The 26,891-nt window shown below is 39.3% G+C and overlaps 1 protein-coding gene across 5 annotated transcripts in view; it reads right to left on the minus strand.

Moving 5' to 3' along the window:
* The window catches only part of pdzrn3b (PDZ domain containing RING finger 3b), a 257,490-nt gene that overhangs the window by 27,631 nt on the left and 202,968 nt on the right, over positions 1-26,891 (minus strand). For all 5 annotated transcript variants that reach the window (XM_072280593.1, XM_072280592.1, XM_072280594.1 and 2 more), the window contains one exon: positions 4,546-4,799. In XM_072280593.1, coding sequence (XP_072136694.1) covers positions 4,546-4,799 — 254 coding nt within the window. The remainder of the gene's footprint in view (positions 1-4,545; positions 4,800-26,891) is intronic.

Below are 26,891 nucleotides of genomic sequence, written 5' to 3' on the forward strand. Positions count from 1 at the left end.
ATTAAGGGCCATGCATACACGGCGTTCTTGATAAATATCTCAAATGGATGGAAGAGAAGCCCCGATGATCCTCTCAGCACTGATTTCTTTTTCAGCAACTGTTTTGCTCCTTGCCAAAGATAAAGCTTTCCTCTCACTTCAAAATATTGTTCAAAGATGCAGATACATGTATAATGAAACTGTTCAATGTTAAGCTGTCATTTAAAACAACAAAAACATCACACATATAAATTCCACTTATTTACTTGGAAGTATTTCCAAATTTAGAAATAAAAAAAAAATCTATGGCTACTTAAACAAATCCTCTCTTCACTCAAGCTTCAGGGAACACAACTTTTAGTAACTCAATCCAGCCTTTTCTTATATAATGGAATTGACAACGGGACAAAAATAAATGGAATAGTCTCTGAGTTTTTAAATTATTTTAAAAAACCTCATATATTTTAGTACTATGATAATAAAAGACATAACTAAATACTCCAATTTAGCATAGTCAGTGGAAGAGGCACGTTTGCCATGTCATATGTAACACCCTGGGAAAGGTTTCACTGCTAATGTAATGGTCTTTCTGTAGAAGCAGTGTTTGGATTATGGTTAGAGATAACGGATGCTTTGGAATGTGACCTGGGATTCCTTTGTTCGGCATGAGATGAAGAGAGAAAACGCTGGGAGAGAACCGGTTGTAAGATATGACCCAGTGGGGAGATTGTGATTCAATGGAGCCGAATAGCGAAATCAACTGAGGATCAGTGAATTGAGCTCCAACTGAAGCACATTTGACTGTTTAGTTATAATGGGCCCTTTTTATTTTTTCTTTCTTTTCTTTATTAACCCTTTAGCTAAGATTCATAAATATAATTCCTTTAATCATATGCAGTATGCTGTCTGTTGTTTCTTGGAACTGAGTTATAATAGGGCAGCAAATTACACAGCATGCACACAAACCAGCGTTTGGGGTGGGAGAGCTTCTCAATCTCAAGGGTTTGGTGGGAGTGGAGTGTTATTCCCTAGATTTACTCAGCCAAGGAAACCAGCGGGGTTTCACATATTTTCAAGTATTTTTACTTTTCACATGGTAAGCTAACTGCTGAACAGACTTGCATTTTACTTCAGTGTAGATTTATTCAGATTTGAGAAAAAAAATGGGTGGTGGCAGAATTTGTAAGTTTTCCATAAAATGAAGCTGTGCTATCTGCATCATTTGTGAAGTGATTTGCAAATTATGTATCATGAGATTTCATTACTCGGCAAAGAGCCTGTAAATAGGTAGAAGCTAATCGTCACCATGAAGACTGGATCTAAAATTACTTAGATCTGGCATTAAATACTTCAGGTTACTTTTAGAAAAGATTGGTAAAATGGTTAGGGAAGATTTATCATCGTATGTTAGCCATTGCTCACATTCATTTTCATGTAGTTTCCCAATCTGCCATGACCAACTCATGCCTTAACCTTCAATATCTGCTTTGTTTAGATTTAGGGCACTGTCTTCAGACAAAGTTAATTCACTGTAAATCTAAAATCAGAAAACGTGCAATAGCGAGACAATTAAAACCTGAATACACAGTTTACAACAAATAAATCTAATTTGAATCAATAATGCCCAACTGAAAAAATGTTCCAACCTCATCTAGCAAGAGGAAATTGAGGATAATATTAGACAAAAAAAAGTTTATAAATTTGGCGAAAAGGGGCACAAATCTGAGGTTCAGCAAAGAAGAATAGGCTCCAAAAACTTCTCTAGATATCTATAAAAGAAAACATCAGGCAAAATTATCTCATACAGGAAAAAATATATTGCAGAATAAGTAAGTCGCAAGGAAGCTAAATAATTGTTTCTATCATCTCGTAAGAAAACATAGAAGGCATCCCAAAAACAGTGGAAAGCAACAATCTAAAGTAAAAAAGGAAGTGAAAGATATTAGCAGAAGTAAAACAAGGACAATAAATCCCAAGATCCAAAAACATGGGTTTAAAAGAGGTGATGAGAAAATACAGATGCACATGTTCATGTCTCCCAAAACTGCAAATATTCTAAGATGCTTTCTATAGACTTGATGGTAGCAAATGTGAAGGAGTGAGAAAATGGAATTGCACTTAGAAGATAGCAATAGGATGATCACCACTGATCATCGAATCCCTATTTAGATTCTTTGTACACTGATCCTATTTTTTATTCTTCTAATAGTCCCATCAACTACCTGCAGATTCTGCCATTCGACTACAAGCTGGGGCAATTTACATTGGCCAATCAACCTTCCAACCCACATGTCTCTGGGACATGGAAATGAACTGAGCACCCAGAAGAAACCCAGGTGGTCAGAGCAAAAATGTGCAGATTCAACAGAGACAACAATGAAGATCAGGATGGAACTCAGGTTGCTGGAGGCTGCAAGACAGTAGCTCTACTATGAGCACCACCAAGCTGCCTCACTGGGCTTTTGTAATAGAAATAACATGCTTAAGAAATTCATTCACTTCTATTTTGATAATGGGGAGCCAATTCCCTAACACAGTTCAATTTCCTGAAGGCATTCAATAATGTAGCAGCCACAAGGCCCTCCAATCAGGAACATGTAGTATTGAGGTTGAATTGAAGACTGGTTTAAGCATAAAACAAGAAAGAAATAAACAGGCTGTTTTAGGATTGGGAAATGGTGACTCTATGTCTTCTCCTATTGGACCCATTCTACTTCATTCCTTTACCTCTTCCACTTATCCCCTCCTAGATTCTTTGTTCACCCGCGCCCCCCCCCGCCCAACTTTCTTATTCTGGCTTTTACCCCTTCAGTTCCAGTTATGATGCAGAAGCTTGAGCTAAAATGCCCTCCAAAGATGCTACCTGACCTCTGCTGGGGCCCTCCTATATTTTGTCTGTGTTGCTCGAGATTTCCAGCACCGGCAGAATCTCTAATGCTCAAGGAGACTGAGCAGCGAGGTGACGTGGCTTTAGAGAGGAATGCCAAGTTACGGCCAGACTAAGTGATGGCTTAGGATATGGCAGATGCAACATATTGTGGAAAAATGGGAGGCTACTTCAGTGACAATTTAAGAGCTATGCACATTAATGAGTCGAGAGTCACATATAAGTCTGACAGGGTAAAGACATTATTTTACTAACAACCTAATCATTGCATGATGATCATTACTAGTGATGCATTTTCTCATACATAACAGAAATTTGACAAGTACATTTAGACCTGACATTTGGATTTGAACATGGGTTCAGGAGTTTGAGGAGATTTGGTATGCCACCATAGACTCTAGGAAATTGCTACATTCTGACTGGATGCATCACCACCTGGTATGGAGCCTCCAATGCAGACGATCGCAAAAGGCTGCAGGGGGTTGTAGAATCAGCCAGTTCTGTCATGGGCACAACCCTCCCCAGCAGTGAGGACGTCTTCAAGAGGCTGTTTCTTGAGAAGGCAGCATACGTCTTTAAAGACCCTCACCATCCGGCACAGGCCCTTTTTCATGTTACTAGATTGGGCAGGAGGTACAAGAGCCTGAAGACCCACACTCAACATTTTTAAAACAGCTTCTTCCTCTCTCCCATCGGTCTTCTGAATAGACAATGAATTCCGAACACTGCATTGTTACTCATCTTTTGCATTATTTATCTTTGTAATTTATAGTAAGATTTATGTCTTGCACTGTACTACTGCTGCAAAGCAAACAAACCACGATATATGTCAGTGATAATAAACCTGATTCTGGCATCTCTGGATCATTAACTTAGTCTCCAGTTTACAGCAGAAAGGAATCATCAGATCAAGCACTCTGTGCTGCTAGTATATTCAAAAGGTTACCTTTCACAAAACTGTCCTAAAATGTGGACTCCTCAAATGACTAAATTTTGTACTGAGAAGTGAAATAACTTGTTTCAACAAAAGTGTTTGTTTGAAAATTCAATGTCTTATTACTCATAATATGCTCCATTTGTAAATATATAATTCTATAGAACCTTTCTTTCATTTCCAAGGTACCAAAGTAAACCCACTGTAATGCTTTAAACTGTGTTTAATTACTTGGCATGCAAATTTAATGTGACATCATATGATCAATATATCTCACGACCTCAAATGAGAATATTTTCACAAGAGAATAATAAATCCTAACCCTAATCAAAAAGCTTTCGTCGGGAGTTTATTTGCTGCCAACAATAATCAAAATAGCTAGGGGGATGACAGATGGGCTCTCCAGTGCTAAACAATCTTTAGCTTAAGGTTTGCGAATAGAAATTGATTAAGTAAATTCTGCAAATCTGAAACTCATTTTTCAGAAGAAATATGCATTAGTGTTTTTGAAGCGGTTGTTTAAAAAGAAACAAAATGATTACAACATAAATTGCCACATGAATTGTAATGTAATGTTGCCAAATATCTTCAGGGCTCTCAAAATTAATTTTGAGTTTTCCAGCTAATGGTGGTTTACAATTGATTTAAATGACTTTGAGATAACAACTACAATATTATGACTTAATTCTGCATTTTGAAACAAATTAACATATTATGCTTATAGGAAATTAGAAAATATTCTTACTCTTCAGGTAAGAGGTATTCTTCCAGTACCACAACAGGTGGAGTAGGTGGTCTTATTTTAGCCAGTGCCATGATGTGTTCAAAGGTGATATCTGTCTGTGTGCCCATGTCTACAAGCTGACACTCATGAGATGCATTAAGAACTTTTGTGTGTGGAGTTCTTCGTAGCACCTGTACGACAATGGGTTCTTTGGCTGTTCTGAATGCTTCCACGGCTTGCTCATGAGTGGCTCTGGATAAGTCCTTTCCATTAACCTGTCAAATAAAAATTCAAAAATATGAGAATGCAATAACATCTTTTAATAATACATATTCATAACTATCTCTTTACCAAACTGTTACAGTAATGGACTCTCACTTTATGTATGCTTTTCACATATCTACTTAGAGATACAAGTCATGTAATAAAACAACAGTGCTGCACATTGACACATGGACTACAAGCAAAAACTATTTCAAGTAATACTGCTGACTTCACATGCTATGTTAAAGTGCCCTCTACTCACAAAAAGAAAAAGCAACATGAGTAATCAATAACTTAGCAGCAAAGCACAGAACGCAAACCTAAATGACAATAACACATATGATCCAGCAAATTAGCAATAAAAACAACAGAGCCAATGGAGACATGAGATATGCTGGAAATCTGGATCAACACACACTGGAGCAAATGAGTGACCCCCACACAGCAGCATGACTGAGATAATCAGATGACATGGATGGGCTAAAACCAGCCTCATCAATGAAACTTTTCCAAAGGACCTTACTTCATAATTAAAGCCAATCCCTGCTTTGCTGTCTGTCAAAACTTACCTTGATTTTGCGATGTTTCTGTATTCAAAAATATTTTAAAATAAGTAAATGATTAAGACAGTTACAATTTTTGGGTTTAAAAATTAAAGTAAAAACACATAATACTTTTTATAAGTAAAACAATTAAAAAAAGACCTAAACACAATAGGATTCTTTCTTTTCTACTTCCTATCCCTAAATCCTCTTGCTTTCCCATTTAAAACAAAGGACTTAAGGTTATCTACCCAGGTCTAATTAGGTAGAAGGTTAGAGAGCAGATTTGCCAGGATCAGTGATGGGGAATGCCAGCAAGCCCTTGCTGAACCAGTAAGCTTCATGCAGAATCTAGTGACAAATTAGTATTCTGCAATGTAAGTGGTCATTTAATAGAAAAGGGAGACAATGAATTCATATGTATGAACCATATCGATTGCGTGTTTTAATCACTACAAGCATTCTTTACTGTGCATAAAATGTCCATAGTGTATTAACTTTCACTTAATACACAGTAAATTGATTAGTTTGCAATTGTTCCTCATGGATAATTTAAAAATGTGGAATGAACTCTAAAATAATCCTACTCCTATCAGGATTGACAGGTTTGCAAATACCTCTAAAAACCACCAGTACTGCGACAACATTCAAAATACTTTCCATGAGAAATTTAGTTCAAAGTTTTATGCATAGATCCTTTGAATTTGACCATGCATCAAGAAAATAAACTAAATGGCCATTCTTAATAAGATGAAACATGGTATTTTATAGACAGTTACAATTGTGAATGCAAAGCCATTTGATGTAATGCATTGCAAGCTTAACTATAGCAGGCTGAGAAATTCATTGCACTGCTCCATGAATATTATACACTCACAGGACAACTGTGTTTTAATAGAACTGTGCTGGTCTTAAAGTCACAATTCTCAGGAAGATATCTATGGTATTTGCAGAGCAGTAGGACATAGGATAATTCTGCAAGAGTTCCCCATGGTAGTATCTACGTACAGTCATCTTCAGCTGCTTAATTCTAATAAGATTAGAATTAAGGATGTTCACTGATGATTGCACAATGTTCAGTACATTTTGTGACTCCTCAAATAAAGAAGATATCCACAGCCAAATACAGCAAGACCTGTCCAATATCCAGGACTGGGCTGATAGGTGGCAAGCACCAAGCAATGGCAAGAGAAAATCAAGCCATCATCCCCTCCAGTGAACGGCATCACCGAATCACCCACTATCAATATCCTAGGCGGGTTACCATTAACTAGAAACTGAACTGGAGTAACCATATAAAATCAGAATCTTAATCAGGTTTATTTACACTGATTTATGTCATGAAATTTGTTGCTTTATGGTAGCAGTACAGTGTGAACAGTTACAATAAATTGTAACGACTATATAAAATAGTGCAAAAAGAGAGCAAACTGGTGAGGTAGTGTTCATGGATTATTCAGAAATCTAATGGTGGAGGAGAAGAAGCTGGTTAGGTTTATACTCCTGCATTTTTAGATTCCTGTACCTTTTCATTGAGGAGGAGGCAAGACTTGGATGGTCATCATCATCATTAGGTGCCATGCCCAGTTTGAGCTTTGACTGCCATGGCCCACACACTCCTGTTTCGGGTCAAGTGGATCAATTCATTGGTATTCACTTCCAGTTCTCTGGCTGCTGTCTCCATCATCACTTGGATGGTAAGGGTCCTTTATGATGGTAAGGGCCACCTTCTTGAGGCATTGCCCTTTGCAGGTGTCTTCGACGGTGGAGAGGGTAGTGTCTCTGATGGAGCTGGCTGAGTTTACACCCTCCTGCATGCTCGTTTCCATCCTACGCATTGGCACTTCCATACCAGACGGTGAAGCAACTGGTCAGACTTCTCTCTATGATAGATCTGTAGATATTGTAACCTGCAGATTATGGCATATGTGGCTACAAGAGCAAGTCAGAGACTAAAAAAAATCCTGCAGCAAATAATGCACCTCCTAATTCCTTAAAGCCTGCCCACTAGAAACAAGGCTCTAGTCAGGGATATGTTGACACACTCTCCATGTGCCTGGTTGAGTGCAGCTTCAACAATGCTCAAAAAGCTTGAGAACAGAACATAGCAGCCTGCTTGGTGGGCACCTCATCAAGAACCATCCAATTATTGTGCCACTGAAACCAGAGACAGCAGTTTGTACCATTTACTGTATACATTGCAGCAACTCACCAAACCTCCTTAACAGCACATCCCAAAATCAAAACCTCTCCCAGCTAGAAGGATAAGGACAGTAAAAGCATCGGAACACCACTACCTGGAAGCTGTTCTCCAAGGCATACAACAATCCTGAATTTGAAAAACATCACTCTTCCTCCACACAGTTAAAATCCTGGGAACGACAACTGCTACCACCCCACCCTCAGTAACATTGTAATTACACTTACATCTCAAGGAGAGGAGTTATTCAAGGAGGTAGCTCACCATCACGTTCTCAGTGGGACAGGATCGACCATAGATATTGCATCCTAGCAGCTGATGTGATACGGAAGCCTGGGCAGTATGATATGGGGAGCAAGCTGCTGCCCATGAAGCAGGCTTCCCCCTCTCCATATGGCTGATGGTTCCAAAGGAATGGCTGAGACTGATACAGTTTGGCACCAATGGCATCGCAGGAGTTGCCAGTCAGCACTGCACTTAATGTTGGACTGCCTTAGGGACTCCAGCTCCAGAATTTTCCTTAGGATTTACTCCTGAAGCCTTCCCCAAGACTGGGTACATCCATAAGGCAGTGGACGTCTGAGGTCAGAGTTTTCCTTCTCCTAGATGAGCTGCCAACCATGGCTGATGAGCCCCATCTGCAAAAAGTGACGGGTTTTAAGGCACCAGTAACCTGCCTTTGCCCCTTCTCCTGTCAGTAAAAATCATTCCGCTGGGCTTAGTAGACAAGTTACACATGAAGGCCAGAAGCTGGACTTGGTTGTCAAAGGCTATTTGACACACCCAACGTTAGAAGCAGTCAATAGGTAGTGGGAGTTCATCCCCACTACCTTCTCAGAAAATGACAAGCTCAAGGAACCAAGGGCAACTACAGATATGCAATTAGATGCCTATTAAGGGATGTGGGCTTCAATGAATATATCTATGTATATAAATTAAATATAAAGTCTTAAAAGTAAGTAAAATATCAATAATGAAAAGGTTATCAAGGAGTAATATTTTATAACAGCAGTCCCACAAGCTTGATAAGAGAACAAACTATCGTCAAGGAGAAGGACAGTAACAGAAAGGGAAATAACACAAGTAGTATGAATAAAAATTGCTTGGCAGGAAAGAAAAATAACTAGGAACTATAACTGTCAGCGAACAGCACAAGCTGAGGCAATAGACAGCGAGCTGTACAAACAAAGAAATCATGGCGGCACAGTAGCGTAGTGGTTAGCGCAATGTTTTCAGCCCCAGTCATGAAAGTAATGAAAGCAAAGCAGTCTACCGCTCAAAATGTTATATTTCTCAGTCATGTCCCCTCTTAACCTGTTCTGCATCAGGAAAAATGGACCTAACTGCTCCAGTCTCTCTTCGTAACTGAATAATTCTATCCAAGGGCATATCCTGGTAAATGACCTTTGCATCAGCTCCAGCACCATCACATCTTTCCTACTGTCTGGTAACCTGACCTGCATGTAGTAATCCAGTTGATCAACGTTTCATAAAGTTGGATCATAGCCTTGTTGCTCTTGCATTCAAAGACCCCGTTAATGAAGGCCAATATCCAATCTACCTTAGAAACATAGAAAACCTACAGCACAATACAGGCCCTTCGGCCCACAAAGTTGTGCCGAACATGACCCTACCTTAGAAATTACTAGGCTTACCCATAGCCCTCTATTTTTCTGAGCCCCATGTACCGATTCAAAAGTCTCTTAAAAGACCTATCGTATCTGTTTCCACCACTGTTGCTGGTAGCCCATTCCACGCACTCACCACTCCCTGCATAAAAAAACTTACCTCCGACTTCTCCTCTGTACCTACTCCCCAACTCCTTAAACCTGTGTCCTCTTGTGGCAACCATTTCAGCCCTGGGACAAAGCTGCTGACTATCCACACGATCAATGCCTCTTATCATCTTGTACAACTCTTTCAGGTCACCTCCCATCCTCCGTCGCTCCAAGGAGGAAAAGCCGAGTTCACTCAACCTGTTTTCATAAGGCATGCTCCCCAATCCAGTTAATATCCTGTAAATCTCCTCTGCACCCTTTCTATGGTTTCCACCGCCTCCCTTAGTGAGGCATCAGAACTGAGCACAGTACTCCAAGCGGGGTCTGACCAGGGTCCTATATAGCTGTAACATTACCTCTCAGCTCTTAAACTCAATCCCACGATTGATGAAGGCCAATGCACCGTATGCCTTCTTAACCACAGAGTCAACCTGCACAGCTGCTTTGAGCATCCTATGGACTCGGACCCCAAGATCCCTCTGATCTTCCACACTGCCAAGAGTCTTACCATTAATACTATATTCTGCCATCATATTTGACCTACCAAAATGAACCACTTCACACTTATCTGGGTTGAACTCCATCTGCCACTTCTCAGCCCAGTTTTGCATCCTATCAATGTCCCACTGTAACCTCTGACAGCCCTCCACGCTATCCACAACACCTCCAACCTTTGTGTTATCAGCAAACTTACTAACCCACCTCTTCACATCCTCATCCAGGTCATTTATAAAAATCATGAAGAGTAAGGGTCCCAGAACAGATCCCTGAGGCACACCACTGGTCACCAACCTCCATGCAGAATATGACCCCTCTACAACCACTCTTTGCCTTCTGTGGGCAAGCCAGTTCTGGATCCACAAAGCAATGTCCCCTTGGATCCCATACCTCCTAGCTTTCTCAATACACCTTGCATGGGGTCCTTTATCAAATGCCTTGCTGAAATCCATATACACTACATCTACTGCTCTTCCTTCATCTTAACTACTTTACATACGTGTAAAACCGCTTCTGGTTTAAGATGGTACTGGTGATGCCCTGCGACTACTGGTAGCAAAAAAAAACCACAGAAAACTATTATAACCTTATTTTATTGGTAACAATCAACTCTATTATTGGAGAAGCGAGAGGTGGCGGTGGCGTTGAGAAGACCTGGACAAGGCAGGTAAAAGCAGAGGCAGGGTCGAAGTAGAGTCAAAGCAGCGCTGCTGCGTCCCTGAGAGCGAGGAGCGTCCCGATAGCTAGTCAATTTAACCGCCGGGCCAAATTGGAAAGGTCGGGTACAGGCCAAGTCACGATGGCAGGGTTCAGGCCCTACAGCGGTCTGAGAATGAGGAACGATCCAGTGTTTGGACCATTTAAGTGCGGGGCCAGACCAGAAAGGTCAGGGCGTGGGACTAGAGACAAGATTAGGAGACGAATCTCAAGGCTGTATAATGTATACATACTTTGATAATAAATGTACTTTAAACTTTGCACTGGTACACTCAAGAATCTTTGGATTTTCACATTCAGCTTTATCTTTGTTTCTTTCTATCTGAGAGTATGCACATTATGTGCATTACTCTGCATGTATATTTTATATTATAAAATGAATATTTTATAAACAATGTCCCAGTGGCAGTTTTATATTTAATAATCAGGTTCAATTCTTTCTGAAACAAACATCTAAAACTTAATACAGATAATTTAAATAACAGAAGTCTGCAAATCTCTAAAATGCATCTCAAATAAATGTAATAAACTACAAATGAAAGTAGTCCCAGTTCCGTTTATATATACACTTATGAAATCCAGTCTGAAACTGTGCATTGGATAATTTGAAAAGAAGTTTGAAGTGTGCTTGTGGTACACTGTAGATAATGTTTACGATTGTAATAAGAGTGTTTACAATAAATCATATAGCTTATTTTGCAGGTAAAACAATGTGTTGACTGTTTTCTAATATCATGAGTGCTTGATTCAAATTTGGTGGATATTACAACTGAATTATGTACTCTTCACCTGAGTTGAAAACAGGATTTTATTACAATCACAGCAAACAGATGTCCTCCCTAATTATGACAGTATATTTCAGAATTAATTAATGAAAGGCCAATTAACTTGTTCACAAATGCAGCTGTTAGCATACCATGTTAAACATATGAAGTACAAACAAATTGCTGCCATTTCAAATACAGGTACGTGAATAATTTCACAAAAACCTTTCCATAGTTCAGGACTAATACATCACCAATCAGATCTGCTAAAATTTATCTTTTCAAGTTTAGCAACATGGATATCAATCAAATAGGAATAAATTATGCTTTCAAAACAAGAAGTAATTATTTGGACAACACATTAAAAAAAGATGGAATAAAAAATTAGAAATCTGTAACTTGTTCTGAATGACAATGCTTTGGCATTCTAGATAACTACATTTTCAAATTTTGCACAGAATATACATGTAGAACTGCATTAATTCTGTTTTAATTAAAATTTCAGTTGCTCTGTTCTATTCTAATCTTGTGTAACTATTATCTAAGATAAGTATATAAATTTTTTTTTGAAATTTGTAATCGGATTATTTTGATGTATTAATATAATGATAATCTTTTCTAGAAATGTGATTAAGGCTTCCATGACAGTAAATGAACAAATTCAAATATGTTATCTAGCCTATAGCATTAGTCATTAATTATATCACTAACAGTATGTTGTGCCAGAAACTAATTTGAGATCGGGACTGAAAAGGACAAATATTTGCAAATTCTGAGCGTGTGTAGCTTTCAATTCCCCGACATTCACCTCTCTTCTTAAATACCAGCTCTATAGAAAGATTGCCAGCAATGCTATACATGGCAATGAGAGGCATACATAGTAGCAATACATCCCTTGAATCCTTTTTTTTAAAACAATGAAACAACTTTTGAATTCTGTTGCTTGATCCACTACCCTCTAGAATGGAGAACAATTGAACCAAATACAGTATTCAATACAGTATTGAATCAATACAGTATTCTGTAGCGCTATCTGCTGATACTACTGATTGATCATTTGCCAAGTTAATATAATTGACTTTAAAACATTGTATAAAAAGCATAGATCAGTGAAGCAAAGTGCAGGTCCGTCAGCACACAATGTTTAAACCTATTTTAAGTTCAATCTAATCCTTCCCACCCTCATTACCCTCCAGTTTTCTTTCATCCATGTGCCTATCTAAGAGTCTCTTAAATGTCCCTCATGTATCTGCCATTAAACTTAGCAGCATGAGCCACACACCTACCACTCTCTGCATAGAAGACCTACCTCTGACATCTCAAATCAAATTAAATGGTTCAAATGGTTGAATCTAATATCATAGAATGTATACCGATACAACCGGGGATTCTTACTCTTTGCAGACATCCACGAAACAAGAAACCCCTTAGAATGAATGATATGAACATTAGATCCCCGAAGCCCCCTTCCCCTCCCATCATACAAGCTGCAGAAGCATCGACCCCAACCCCCACCACGCAAGCAATAGCAAAAGCCCCCAAAGAGACCTTGATCTGGAGTTCATGACTTTGATCTAAAGTTCTTACATTTCCTCCCATTACCTTAAAATTATACCCATTTGTATTAGCCATTTCCGCCTGGAAAAAAAGTCTCTGGCTGTCCACACTATCTATGCCTCTTATCATCTTACACACCTCTATCAAGTCACCCCTCATCCTCCTTTACTCCAAAGAGAAAAGCTCACTCAACCTATGCTCATAAGGCATGCATATAATTGAGACAGCATCCTGGTAAATCCCCTCTGTACCCTCGCTAAAGCTTCCACATCCTTCTTATAATGCAACTATAACTGAACACAATACTCCAACTGTGGTCTAACCAGCATCTTATAGAGCTGCAATATTACCTCATGGCTCTTGAACTCAAATCCCCCAACTTATGAAGGCCAACACACCACACACCTTCTAAATCACTCTGTCATCTTCAGCTGCAACTTTGAGGGATCTGTGGATGTAGACCCAAGATACTTCTGTTTCTCCACACTTCTGAGAATCCTACCATTAACTTCACACTCTGCCTTCAAGTTCAACCTTCTAAAGTGATTCACTTCGCACTTTTCTGGATTGAACTCCATCTGCCACTTCTATCAATGTTCCATTGTAATCTAGGATGACTTTCTACACTATCTAAAACATCACCAAACTTTGTGTCATCTCCAAATTCACTAACCCTCTCTTCCACTTCCTCATCCAAGTCATTAATGAAATCACAAGAGCAGGGGTCCCAGAACAGATCCTTGTGGAACACCACCTCCAGGCAGAAAATGCCCTATCTACTACCACCCTCTAACTGCCTTCCATAGGCAAGCTAATTCTCAATACACACAGGCAAATTTCACTGGATCCTGTGCCTCCATACTTGCTGAATGAGACTACCATGGGGAACCTTGTTAAATGCCTTATTAAGATGCATATACACCATATCCACTGCTCTACCTGCATCAGTTTGTTTTGACGTTTCCTCAAAACAATTCAATTAGGCTTGTGAGGCATGACCTCAACCAAAAAGCCATGCTGACTTTTTCTAATCAGACTGTGTTTCTCCAAACACTTGTAAATCCTGTCTCTAAGAATCCTCTCCAATAGTTTGCCCTCCACTATCATAAGAACCACTAGTCTATTATTTCCAATATATTGAGAACCACCTTTGTAAGATTGATATATTGGGCCAAAATGTGTACCTCATCAGCCATGGAGGACCATAACCTAGAACCAGTGTGTAAACTAGCACAGTTTGGACTTCCGGGTATTTGCAATGAAGGGCAGAAGTACACAACACAGTTGAGGTCAGATGTAGGAGAATCTAATATCCTTGTCTGTCTCAGTGTTTGCCATTGGGTCTGAGGCATTTTATAAGATGATGGATAGAGTGGCCAGATGCATTTAATCTGGCTGGCACATTTGGTAAGGGCTTGTTCAGTTAAATAATATAAAGGACTTTAACTGTAAGGGCAGTAAGTGATGTATTTTTTTAAAATTTAATTTAATATTAGTTTTAATTGGTTTGCCCATGTTGAATATAATTTTAAATTGATTTATTTTCAATTAATAATTGGTGGAATACCTAAAAGCAGTGGGGTTGGCATAGCATCGGGAACTGTGAGGCTCTGAATAGGAAATATGACTACAAATATACCGTGTGAAGTAAGTTCTAGATGCAATATCAAAACAACTTGATTCAATATTTTTTAAGCTTTTTAAGAAAACTAATTTTAAGAAAATTTGTTTTCTCTGTAATCCAATAAATTAGATCATAACAACTTTCTGTTTTAGTCATCACTAAACATGTTTATATGTAATGAAATTATATTGCTAACTTGCTAAAGGATATCTGCTTCAAAGGAAAATAATTCAATTATATGGCTAATCATCAGAAGAAAGGAAGATAAAATATCTCTACACAAAAAGGAATTATAACTTATCTGTAAAAGGTCTCTTTCTCAATTGGAAAAGCATTCAACATTACTTTCTTATCACTTCCCAGGAGTCCAAACAGCCCATTAGATTCCTGCTGGCTCTCAGCAGGGTAAACCCAACAGTCCCAATTCTCTTTTCTTTATTTCCCTGTAGCCTTGCAAGTTATTCTTTGTGCAGTTCACTCACTTATGATTCTTTTACCATTTCCCTAATGACTGATTTATAGTAGTCCATCAATCTACCAGCACGCCCTTGTGATGTGGAGGAAACCTGAGGACCAAGCAGAAACTAAGGAAATATCACAGCTCAGGATATATTAGCACCAAATACTAAGTTAACTGCCTGGACCGAGATAGTGACGTAAGTTCTTTTTGCACCATCCTAAACACATATAACAATTTAAGCACTATATACTTAACAATGCAAGTTCATAGCTTTTCATTTGAGTTATGCACAGCTTAAGGATATTTTGAGATATTTTAATATGTTCAATATGCATTAGTCTTGATAATATACATCAGATTTCTAATTATCTTTACAGGGTAATGTAATTGCACAATCACAGTGTATATTTTCTGTGGTAGTTATTAGCGCATTACTTCTATTGCTGTAAAGCAATAAAAACATTTTCCGGAAGAATAGTGCCATATTATTTGCAGCAAAGAAAGCTATCTTTGGAAATAAGGACAAAGAACATTTGAGAATACATTATAATTGCTATCTTTTTGGAACAAATCATACTTCATTCATAATAAAAAATTATTTACAAGAATAAACCATTTAATACCTTTTTATTATTTACGTACATGGTCAAAGCTTTCTGTACTGTTCAATTGCACTCATACACGTTAGCAGTACTGCAGCCACTCATGTTGCATTCTGGTGTGGTATACTAACTACTACAATAATCGAGTGGCTTCCTCTCCCCACCCGGCCCTTTCATCTCTAGTAGGAGAACCCTACACCATGGCCTTCCCTAGCGAGTCTTTGCGGTGGCTGCAGCAGTCTTCAGTGCATCCCTTAGCACGTACCCTTGCAGCCTGGAATGTGCCAGTTGGCAGCATTCTTCCACAGACGTCTCGACATGCAGGAAGGCCAGCAAGTTTCGGGCAGACCAAAGTGCGTCTTTCACTGAGTTGATGATCTGCCAGCAGCACTTGATGTTTGTCTCCATGTGTGTTCCAGGGAACAGCCCGGAGATCAGAGAGTTCTCTGTCACACAGCTGCTCGCGATGCAATGTGACACATGCCCTTTCATCTTTCTTCAGATCCTCTTCACAAACCAACTGTCCAGGGTTGGGGGAGCTCCAAGCCAGGCTGAAACACAAAAGGATGAGGCCCCCTTTAACCAGTATCTTGTTGGCAAATGTGCAGTCACTGGAGAACAAAATTGAGGGCTTGAGGGCAAGATTCCTGTATCGGGGGGAAATGAGGGACTGTTGTATTCTTTGCCTGAGCAAAGCTTGGATGTCTCCCAGTACACCAGATGCAGTGATCAAACCAGAAAGCTTCTTCATTTCTCAAATGGACCGAACTGCTGATTCGGGAAAGGCAAATGGTGGAGATGTGTGTTTCGTGATAAATTCTTGATGGTGCTCCGATGTGGTGGTTTTGTGAAACTCAAGTTCACCTGACCTTAAACACGTAACAGTCAAACGCCACCTGTTCTATTTACTTAGGAAGTTCTCCTACATAATCCTGACCACAATTTAGATACCACCAGCAGATGTCTATAATCAAGCGCTTGAGATACTGCACGATGACGTCTCTAAACAAGAAACAGCCCATCCTGATGCATTTCAAATGATAATTGGGGACTTCAAACAGGCTTGTTTGAAGAAAACCCTGCCCAATTATCATCGGCATATAACCTGCAGTAACTGTGGTCCCCACACATTAGCCACAGTTATACCAAGATAAGGAATCCCATCTGTTCCATGCCCAGACTGCATTTTGGTAAATGAATGGTAAGTAAGGACAAGAGGATCTCTATCACTGTTAAGTAGCAGCAAGATGGGGTGAACACGGATGTTTGGGAAATGGAGGAGATGCAGGTGCATGAGGCATCAATGGTGAGGGCGGGGAAAGCCTGTTCTTTGAAGGAGGAGGATAATACTGATGTCTTGGGATGTAAAGCTGCATCACAGGCACAGATGCGGTGGAGAAGAAGGAAATGAGAAAAGGCAATAGCATTTTTACAGAAGACAGGGTGGGAAGAGGTATGGTTAAGATACCTATGGAAATTGGTAAAAGAGTTGTAGATGAATGTATCCCCACAAAATCATTCAGAATCTTCCTCAATCAGAAGCCATGAATGAAGCAAGAGATCCAGAATTGGCTGAAAGCCTGATCAGACGCATTCAAGTCTGGTAACCAAGAAAGTTACAACAGGTCTAGGTATGACCTCCAGAAAGCAATGACATGGGTGAAGTAGCAACCCCTGCATAAATTTGAATCAATGAAGGATGCTCAGCAGTTGTGGCAGGGCTTGAATACTATCACCTCTTATGAAGTTAAATCAAGCAACATAGGTGAAGGCTTCCAGATCAGCTCAACGCCTTCTATGCTCACTTTGACCATCAAAACATGGAGGAACCATCACAAACTACACATCCCCCAATGATTCTATGGTTTTGGTCTCTGAGGCTGACATGCGAGCAGCCTTCAGGAAGGTGAACCCCCATTAAAAGCTTTTGGCCCACACAGGGTACCTAGCCAGGTATTAAAGACCCATGCCGATCAACTGGCTGGAGTGTTTACTGATAGCTTTAGCCACTCAATTCTGCAGTCTGAGGTACGCAACTGCTTCAAGCAGACTTCAACAATACCGGTGCCAAGAAGAGTGTGGTGACCTGCTTCAATGACTATCTCCCAGTTGCACTGACATCTACAGTGATGAAGTGTTTTGAGAGGTTGCTGATGAAACATATCAACTTCTGCTAAAGAAGCTTCGTAAATCTGCTCCAATTTTCCTACTGGAACAACAGATCCACAGCAAATGCCATCTCATTGGCTCTTCAATCAACCCTAGAATATCTGGACAGCAAAGGTACATACATTGGGATGCTCTTTCTTGACTACTGCTCAGAATTCAAAACCATCATCTCCTCAAAACTATTGAATAAGCTTCAAGACCCTGGCCTCAATACCCCATTGTGCAATTGTATTCTTCATTTCCTTACTTGCAGACCCCAGTCAGTTCAGTTGAGTGGTACCATAACAACAAACTCTTACTCAATGTCAGCAAGACCAAGAAGCTGATTATGGACTTCAGGAGAAGGAAACCAGAGATCCATGAGCCAGTTCTCACTGGAGGATCAGAGGTGGAGAGGGTCAGCAACTTTAAATTCTTTGGTGTTATTATTTCAGAGAACCTGTCCTGGACCCAGAACATAAGTGCAATTTTGAAGACAGCATAGCACTGCCTCTACTTCCTTAAGAATTTGTGCAAAGTTAGCATGACATCTAATAAACTTCTATACGTGTTCTGAGGAGTATATTGACTGGCTGTATCACAGGTTGGTATGAAAACACCAAAGCCCTTGAATGGAAACTCCTACAAACGGTAGCGGATATGGCCCAGTTTGTCACGAATAATGCCCTCTTCACTATTGAGAACATCTACATGAAATGCTGTCGCAGGAAAGCAGCAATCATCATCAGGGACCCCTCCACCACCCCACCACCTTGGGCATGCTTGCTTCTTGTTGCTGCCATCAAGAAGAAGGTACAAGTGGGCTCACATCTCCAGGTTCAAGAACATTTACTACCACTCAACCATCAGGCTTTTGAAGGGAATAACTTTACTCAACTTCACACAACCTATGGACTCATTTTCAAGACCTCTTCATCTCATGTTCTTGGTATTTCTTGTCCCCATGTTAAATGACTGGGCTCAATGCTTGTGTTGGAATAGGCAGCCAGATGAGGCAGAAACACTACTGGTTGGCCCATAAATGCAGCTGTGGAAGATAGGGACCAACATTTGTCTTTCAATCTATGTTTTCATTCCTTATCCATTCTGATTTCTGCCTCAGATTTTACTAAACACATACTTTACATCTCGCTGGTTGCGTGTCTGTATGCCTCATCAGTGCCTCAATATCAACTGGTGCCTGCTCAAATTCCCAGAGATACAGAATAAATCAGAAATTGTTGATATTATGTGTCACTCTGGGGAAGAATTATTTTCATTTGCACAACACCAAAAAAGTATAAATTTCGAAGACTTACGGTTAGCAAGTTTGATCATTCACACTATTGGTATGCTACATTTCATGTGAAAAACATGCCCACCAAACAAAACAATTTTTGTAGTTTACCTTCATTTAAATTTCCTCATAGCAAAAATCTCAATAGTGTTTCTAGAGTACAATAGTTTATTTCTATTTGGTAGCATTTGGGAAGTGAATGCTTCATACTCATTCCTTCTTTAATTAATGCTTGAATTGTCACCCAAAGTCATCGGGGGCTTTTACTGCAATGCACATCAGAATTGTCTTATGCAGAGAGAATTTTCTATCATTCACCAGGCTGGTGACTGCATCTACATTTAGCTTTATTATTGCACAAGCTTTTCTTTTTAACATAAACAGAGCAATCCACATATATTTCTGCATGCAAGCTTCTCTGTGCTGCCTAAATACAAGAGGAAACTGAAAGGACAAACAAACAGTGCTTCTTTCAAGATCAAAAAATCGTTATTTGTTGAAATGCCCTGTCAATTTATCAAGTGCTAACATGGAGAATATTTGCTACCTCACATCTTAGCTATTATATCTAACAATGTTCTGAACGGCATTTATATAGGACTGTACAGTACAGGAACAGGCCCTATGGCCCACAATGTTGTACAGAACTAAGTAAGCTAATGACTCATCATAAAATTAATCCCTTCTGCCTGTACAAATTTAATACCCCTCCATTCTCTGTTCATGCACCTATTTAAGATCCTCTTAAAAACGTCCATCATACCTGCCACCATCACCACTCCAAACAGCACATTCCAGGCACCACCCACCACGCTTTGTAAAAAACATCTTGCCCTCCACATCTCCTTTGAATTTTTCTAATTAAATGTATGCCCTCTAGTATTAAACATTTCAACCCTGGGCAAAAAGATTCCAGCTCCCTCCTCTGTCATTTCCTCTCGTAATTTTGTAAACTTCTGCCAGGTCTTTGCTTAAGCAAGAGTTAAGTTACCTGATATTGCTCATTCTCTTCAAAATGAGTTCATCCTTTCTGATGACATGGCAATGATCCAAAATCCCTCAACAAGCTGACAACTGTGGTAGTTTTAGAAGAATACATTCTATAACATACATGTGCATGAAGATTGTGTAGAAATTCAGAGAAGACGATTCTCAAATGACATGTAAATCCATTTCAAAGAAACTCATCAGCAGACAAATCACTTTATATACATGACAACAAACCTGTCAAAAATATTACATACTCCACAGAGGGATAGAGAACAGATAGTCACTGCTTACAAATCTCTGCAGTAGAAACAGCACAATATACTCAACGACCTCCATTGTTCAGTAAATTGGGACACATCAGAACATGACATTTTGGCCCAATTAAGTGGCTGTTTTGATTAGCTGAAGTTTCATTGAAATCATTAAAAAGGTATAAAAAGACAAACTACCATTTAACTGAGTAACAAATTATGTATTTAAATGAAATACAGAACAAATTAGAACACTGCCAATACCACTACAGCACTATAAAACTTTGTATTAGTTCCCAATAGTTACTGATGTAGGAATTCATTCAGTGTATACTGCCATCTTCTTTTGATTGACTGTCAATGAACAAAACCAGTGCAGACAATGGACTGCTTGCTTTCATTCAAGATCGTTACCTTCGAATTCTTCATAGTTCCTAACTTGTTGAAGTTGTGAAATCATTTAATTTCACTCCCAGCTGTTTGTGGCATCTCCAGGCCTGAATGGTTGAAACCGCAGTGAGCTTAATTGTCTTATTGCTTGTTTCTTGCCAACTAACAGTGACAAAAATCACTGTTTTTTGAATAAAACAGATGCAACTGACACCATTTTAAGACTGTTCTCTCTAAGCATGGTGCATGTGTCTCATGGTCACACAAGTGCACAGAACTGACACTAGTTAGAAACTGTTTGGCAGCAGTCTCCTGTCCCAACTAAGCGGCTTCCCCAATTAACCAATGGCCTAAAGAATCGCAGTCTGCTGGACAGGTTGAGTACCCCTTATCCAAAATCTTTTTGACTGCCGACATGACGTCTCAAATGGAAAATTCCACGAGGCACTGGGGATGTTCCCAGGTGATGTGTAGGTCTCTGCACAGACAGTTTATCTATTTATTTAATGATACAGCATAGAGTAGATCCTTCTGGCCCTTCGAGCCACACTGATCAGGGTTGAATTCCCTATACCGCCTGTAAGATGTTTGTATGTTCTTCCTGTGACCACGTGGGTTTCTTCTGGGCGCTCTGGTTTCCAAACACATATGGTTAGGGTTAGTGCTAGTAAGCTGTGGGCATGCTATATTGGCACTGGAAGCCTGGCGACACTTACAGGCTGCCCCAGCTGAATCACCTCCGATTTGACTGGACCCAAACAATGCATTTCACTGTATGTTTCGAATTACATGTGACAAATAAGGCTAATCTCTGACCTCCCTTCCTCAAGTACCTTGATCCTTAGAGTATACTTTATCCTCTAAAAATACTTAATGTTGTATTTTTACAACATTAAGAGTATGGAGGTTAATGCTCATCTGATGGTAACAACTTCAGTTTGCTCTTGCATGCTGCATAATCCTAATGCTTCTCCTTCTTACTGCTTTTATATCTCTCATAGATATTTAGGAAAAAAATCCACAACTGATTTTATTCTTATTCATTCCATTCGCCTAAGAAGGGATAAAAGACAAATTTTGGATATCACTGTGAGATGATCTCAGAGTTCAGGATGAGGCATCTTGATTTCTGTCCTAGAAAGTGTAGTCAGAATCTCTGTAAATATTTGACCTTTAAATGAACATTGTGTAACAGTATTAGAAATGTACTTCTTGAACAACTCAAACCCCATTTTCATTCTTTTCACTGACCACAATTTTATTTAATGATTACTTGGATGGTAGAGGAGAGAAGAACATTCAGGAAAAGAGTGAGACAGAAAGAGAAATAGGAAGGAAATTTCTTTATTTAGAACTATTTTTGAGGTAAGAATGACCTTTAAGAATGCTTAAATTACCTTTTTCATTTAAAAAAATCCAAATTATTTGTAGCTGTATTTGGTTACTTTGATCTTAAAGTGTCCATTGATCAGAACATGGCAAACCAGACTTCTGGACATTGGATCAATTTTGCCATCAGACAAATTGTTTCATCTATGCATGTTTAAAACAATGAACATAATGAAGACAAATAACAGAAGTATGTGTTAATGGAGTATGATGGCTTCTTTATTTTAACATTCTAAAGACACAGAAAATGCATGTAATCCACTGACCACAGCCACATTTAATTATCAGTTTCAGTCTAATCAGAATGTTCACGTCTCCCTTCCAAATCCAATAGGACTGGACAAATCCAAATTTTAAGATTTAGTTGCTAGTCAGATACTTATGTATTAGAAATATTTCACAGTCAAATTACTGACCATTGATAGGGCTCACAGGGCACATTTCTTTGTCAATTAAAGTAATATAACCATTAACAAATTCATTTCTGGAAATAGACATATTTCTATCTGTGCAGTGCTACAATTTTCCAAGTTGCAAGGGTACACTTGAAATTATGGGGTATTTGGGGTGTCCAGGGAGGGGTAGCACCTCTGGTGAAAGGGCTTATTGTGTCCTTTCTGGAGCAGCTCACTCACCTTTGGTCTCCACTGGACACTCAGTTCTCACCTGTGGCTCCAAGTAGCTGTTCGCATGCAACAGCGGCCACACCCAGGTACACTGCTTCGACAGGTGGGCTAAACTAGGTGAGGGTAGCCAGCGGCCTCATACCCTGGTGAAATAGGGACATGCCTGTCCTAGCATGTAAATTCAGCTCCAGCAGACTGGGTGGTTGAGATCTACAGTGAGAACCAAAGGCCGGGAAAGTGGTACTGCAATGCTCTGTGAAGAGCGAAGTGCTTGACCAGGGACAGAAGATTTCATGACTAGGAAGAGGTACAGTCGACGTTTTGGGCCGAAACCCTTCATCAGGACTAACTAAAGGAAGAGCTAGTAAGAGATTCGAGGGTCAGAGGGAGAAAAAGGAGAGAGAGAAAGAATGTGTGTATATAAATAAATAATGGATGGGGTACGAGGGGGAGGTGGGCATTAGCGGAAGTTAGAGAAGTCAATGTTCATGCCATCAGGTTGGAGGCTACCCAGACGGAATATAAGGTGTTGTTCCTCCAACCTGAGTGTGGCTTCATCTTTACAGTAGAGGACGCCATGGATAGACATATCAGAATGGGAATGGGATGTGGAATTAAAATGTGTGGCCACTGGGAGATCCTGCTTTCTCTGGCAGACAGAGAGTAGTTGTCCTCTACTGTAAAGATGAAGCCACACTCAGGTTGGAGGAACAACACCTTATATTCCGTCTGGGTAGCCTCCAACCTGATGGCATGAACATTGACTTCTCTAACTTCCACTAATGCCCCACCTCCCCCTCGTACCCCATCCGTTTATTTATATACACACATTCTTTCTCTCTCTCTCTCTCCTTTTTCTCCCTCTGTCCCTCTGACAATACCCCTTGCCCATCCTCTGGGTTTCTCCCCCCTCCCTCTTTTCCTTCTCCCTGGGCCTCCTGTTCCATGATCCTCTCATATCCCTTTTGCCAATCATCTGTCCAGCTCTTGGCTCCATCCCTCCCCCTCCTGTCTTCTCCTATCATTTCAGATCTCTCCCTCCCCCTCCCACTTTCAAATCTCTTACTAGCTCTTCCTTCAGTTAGTCCTGACAAAGGGTCTCGGCCTGAAACGTCGACTGTTTCTTCCTAGAGATGCTGCCTGGCCTGCTGCGTTCACCAGCAACTTTGATGTGTGTTGCTTGAATTTCCAGCATCTGCAGAATTCCTTGTGTTTACAGAAGACTTCATGTCCATCCACTGCATCCAAGGAAGACCCCAGTTTGTGACACTTGTTTGTAGCTTAGGACCCAGACTTCTGAGGTCGAGAGAGTGGAACTGCCCCAGTTCAAAGGCTTTCCCACTTTAAAAAATCTCCTGCACAGTTTTCTTGTCATTGCTGGACACAATAGACAATCACCACTTGAGACTATAATTGAACACATAAGGACCATGAGTATAGAGTCTATAAGCACAAATATATTAAACCTACCCTGGACGTTGAAATACCTAACTGCATCAGTGTGGCCCCTAAGTCTATTTGACAAACAAATAGGTTAGTTCACTTTCTGTTTGTCAATGATTTAAGACACAAGTAGTGAAACACTATGAACAAATACCCCTTGCCTCCTCTCATTATCCCTCCTACCCAGATGCATTTGTCTCTAACCTTTATTTACTGTACATATTGTCTCCAGATACTTCAAACTCCACGCTTTAACAAAATGTTATTGATTTCAGATTTAGATTGAAAATAGCTACATGCTGATGAGTTATTTAAGGGTGAGGGAATAATGTCGAGATAAAAAACTTTGTTTTCAATTTCAGATCGAACTCGAATACAATCTTCACAACATTTTCATTGACATCTGATATCATTCTGGTGAATCTGCATGGTACCACAACCAAGTGCAATATATATTACAATTCCTAATACTAGATTCAGAACTCTTCAGGAAGCTGATCAAAACTCCGTACTAATCACCTCTTCAATGTTGTACTCCAAATCGCTTCACAGGAAGGCCAACACGGTCATGGTCTGTGACTAGATTTTGTGCAGTGCCTGATGACACAATAACTATGAATGTGCACACCAAAATCCTTTTGCTTTTCCATATCTCACTAATCAAAAATAATCATTAACGAACAAACAGATGGCAAACTCTGCTATACTTGTACAATGTTTCATTTGATTCAGTTTGAATTGGAAAGCCTTGCTTCTTATAATTCTGTCATATTAAACTTAAGTTTGAATTTACAACTATTTCAGTGGTGAAAATCAAAATTTCGTTTCTATGACAGATCATTTTCTATGAGGCCATTAGCAGTTAAAATCATGACTAGATCAATAATTAGTAATTAAATTATAAGTACTTTAGTGTCCCCAGATCAGAAAACTGAACTTATCTTGGCCTTTTATGACACTCTGGATAATCCCCTCAGGGAAATCTACTTTAATTTCCCTCTTGCAGCATCATATTGCAGGACTAATCTCGCTGTGCTGTGAAAATATTTACCTCTGATAAATTAATATCACTACATTGCATACTTTGGATATATTCCTAAACTGCAATGCAAATTTGTTTCTGCAAACCGCCTGTCCAACATAATTACTTATCAGATGTCTGAAGATTTATTTGAGTAATTCACAAATAGGCAATCATCTTTAAAATGCCAAGTGTCTTGTATAAGACATTGATAAGATTCACTAAGACCTGATCAGAAGCATGACTGCCACATTATGTGAGCACTCAGGTGATTGAATTTATTTATTTATACCTATAAATTCTTAGATTTGGTTTCAAGATTCAACATAGGTATTAAAATAATTAAAAGGGAAACTGAAACATTGATCAAATATTACAATATGTGTGACCTAACAGTCAAAGCAGCTCTTTCAGTAAACATGTTGACTGGCAAGCTGCGCAAAGGAATTATGTCTGTGAGTAAACATTGTCTTATTAAACTGCTGACATTTGGCTTTGATGGGTTTTTACATCTGTGCTTTCTATTGCTTAAAAGAATAATAATGAGATCTGTAATAAAACAACAATAGTTCATTTATGCCCTCATGAAGTTCCATAATTGTAGGAAAAGTATCAAGGGACACTTTTCACATGGTGCCTGTTGTTCTGATCATATTTAAACACAACACATTTAATTAAAGATCTCACTTGCACTATCGTGGTGGAAAACATTATTTCCTCAAGTAATCCCTCGTTATTTCTGGAGAGATAGCCACACATTCAGCAGGGAGTGTTAAATGTGGACTTCCTCAAAATAGATAAGCACATCTGATACTGATATTTTTTCAGCATCCTCTTGTACTATTCGTGTGAGGTAGGATTTAGTTTGGGACTGAAATTGGAAAGCACTTGTACACTTAAATCTAGAGAATTACTTCAACATTTAAGTTAATACACAGTAATTCAGCAAAGCTTTCTCTCCTCCTGTGTATGAGACATAAACCTATCAACATTGACACACACTTTATATGGTTTTGTCATTTTTGCTTCATAGTTAACTACCAGCAGTTATGTGTATAAATGCCAGCAAGTGCTGAACTTTAATGCACACACATCTAGATGTAAAAAAATTTGACTCACTGACAATTACTATGATAAACCTGTCAGTGTGCCTTTGCTGATGGACTACTTATGCAATCAGCATTACAGTACAGATTAGTGAAATTTCTGTGCATTTAAGGACCAGTTTAGATCTCGAGCATGATCCATGATTCCATTAATCTGAACAGAAATATTGCAGCCAGCCAGCACATGAATAAGAAAATTTTGTTTCCAGTAATGTTTTAAATTATTTGATTAATTTTAAAATGTTTTATTTTTTTATTTAACAGTAATCATTTATTTCAATTTTAAATGTTTGAAATAATGTTAAAACTTGATAGCTTTGAAAGCTAGCAAAGATAGATGCTTGCTTCTTTTCCCACCTTTTTAAGGTTCTCAGCAGCTTTGTGGGCAATGCTTGTTCTAAAGTCACGTCAGGCCTCCCAATAAGATGCAGGAGGATATTTCCATGAATTTTTTTCTTGACACTCAAGGAAAAGGATCAATGCATATCACAGAAGAGAATTTGACCACCACCTTGTCCTCAGTTCTGTTGAGTCATTACATTTTGCCTGGTACAATAATGCAGGTGGGACGAGCTATTATAAGAGAGTGCAATGCACAACTCAATGCCATCTGCACATGCACAAAGAAACACAGATATATTGTAGCTGTGACACCCCGCTCTGTTGCAGGGTATGCTGTAAAATCATTCATTTTCAGCTT

Source organism: Mobula birostris, chromosome 16, assembly GCF_030028105.1.
Source record: "Mobula birostris isolate sMobBir1 chromosome 16, sMobBir1.hap1, whole genome shotgun sequence".
NCBI lineage: Eukaryota > Metazoa > Chordata > Chondrichthyes > Myliobatiformes > Myliobatidae > Mobula > Mobula birostris.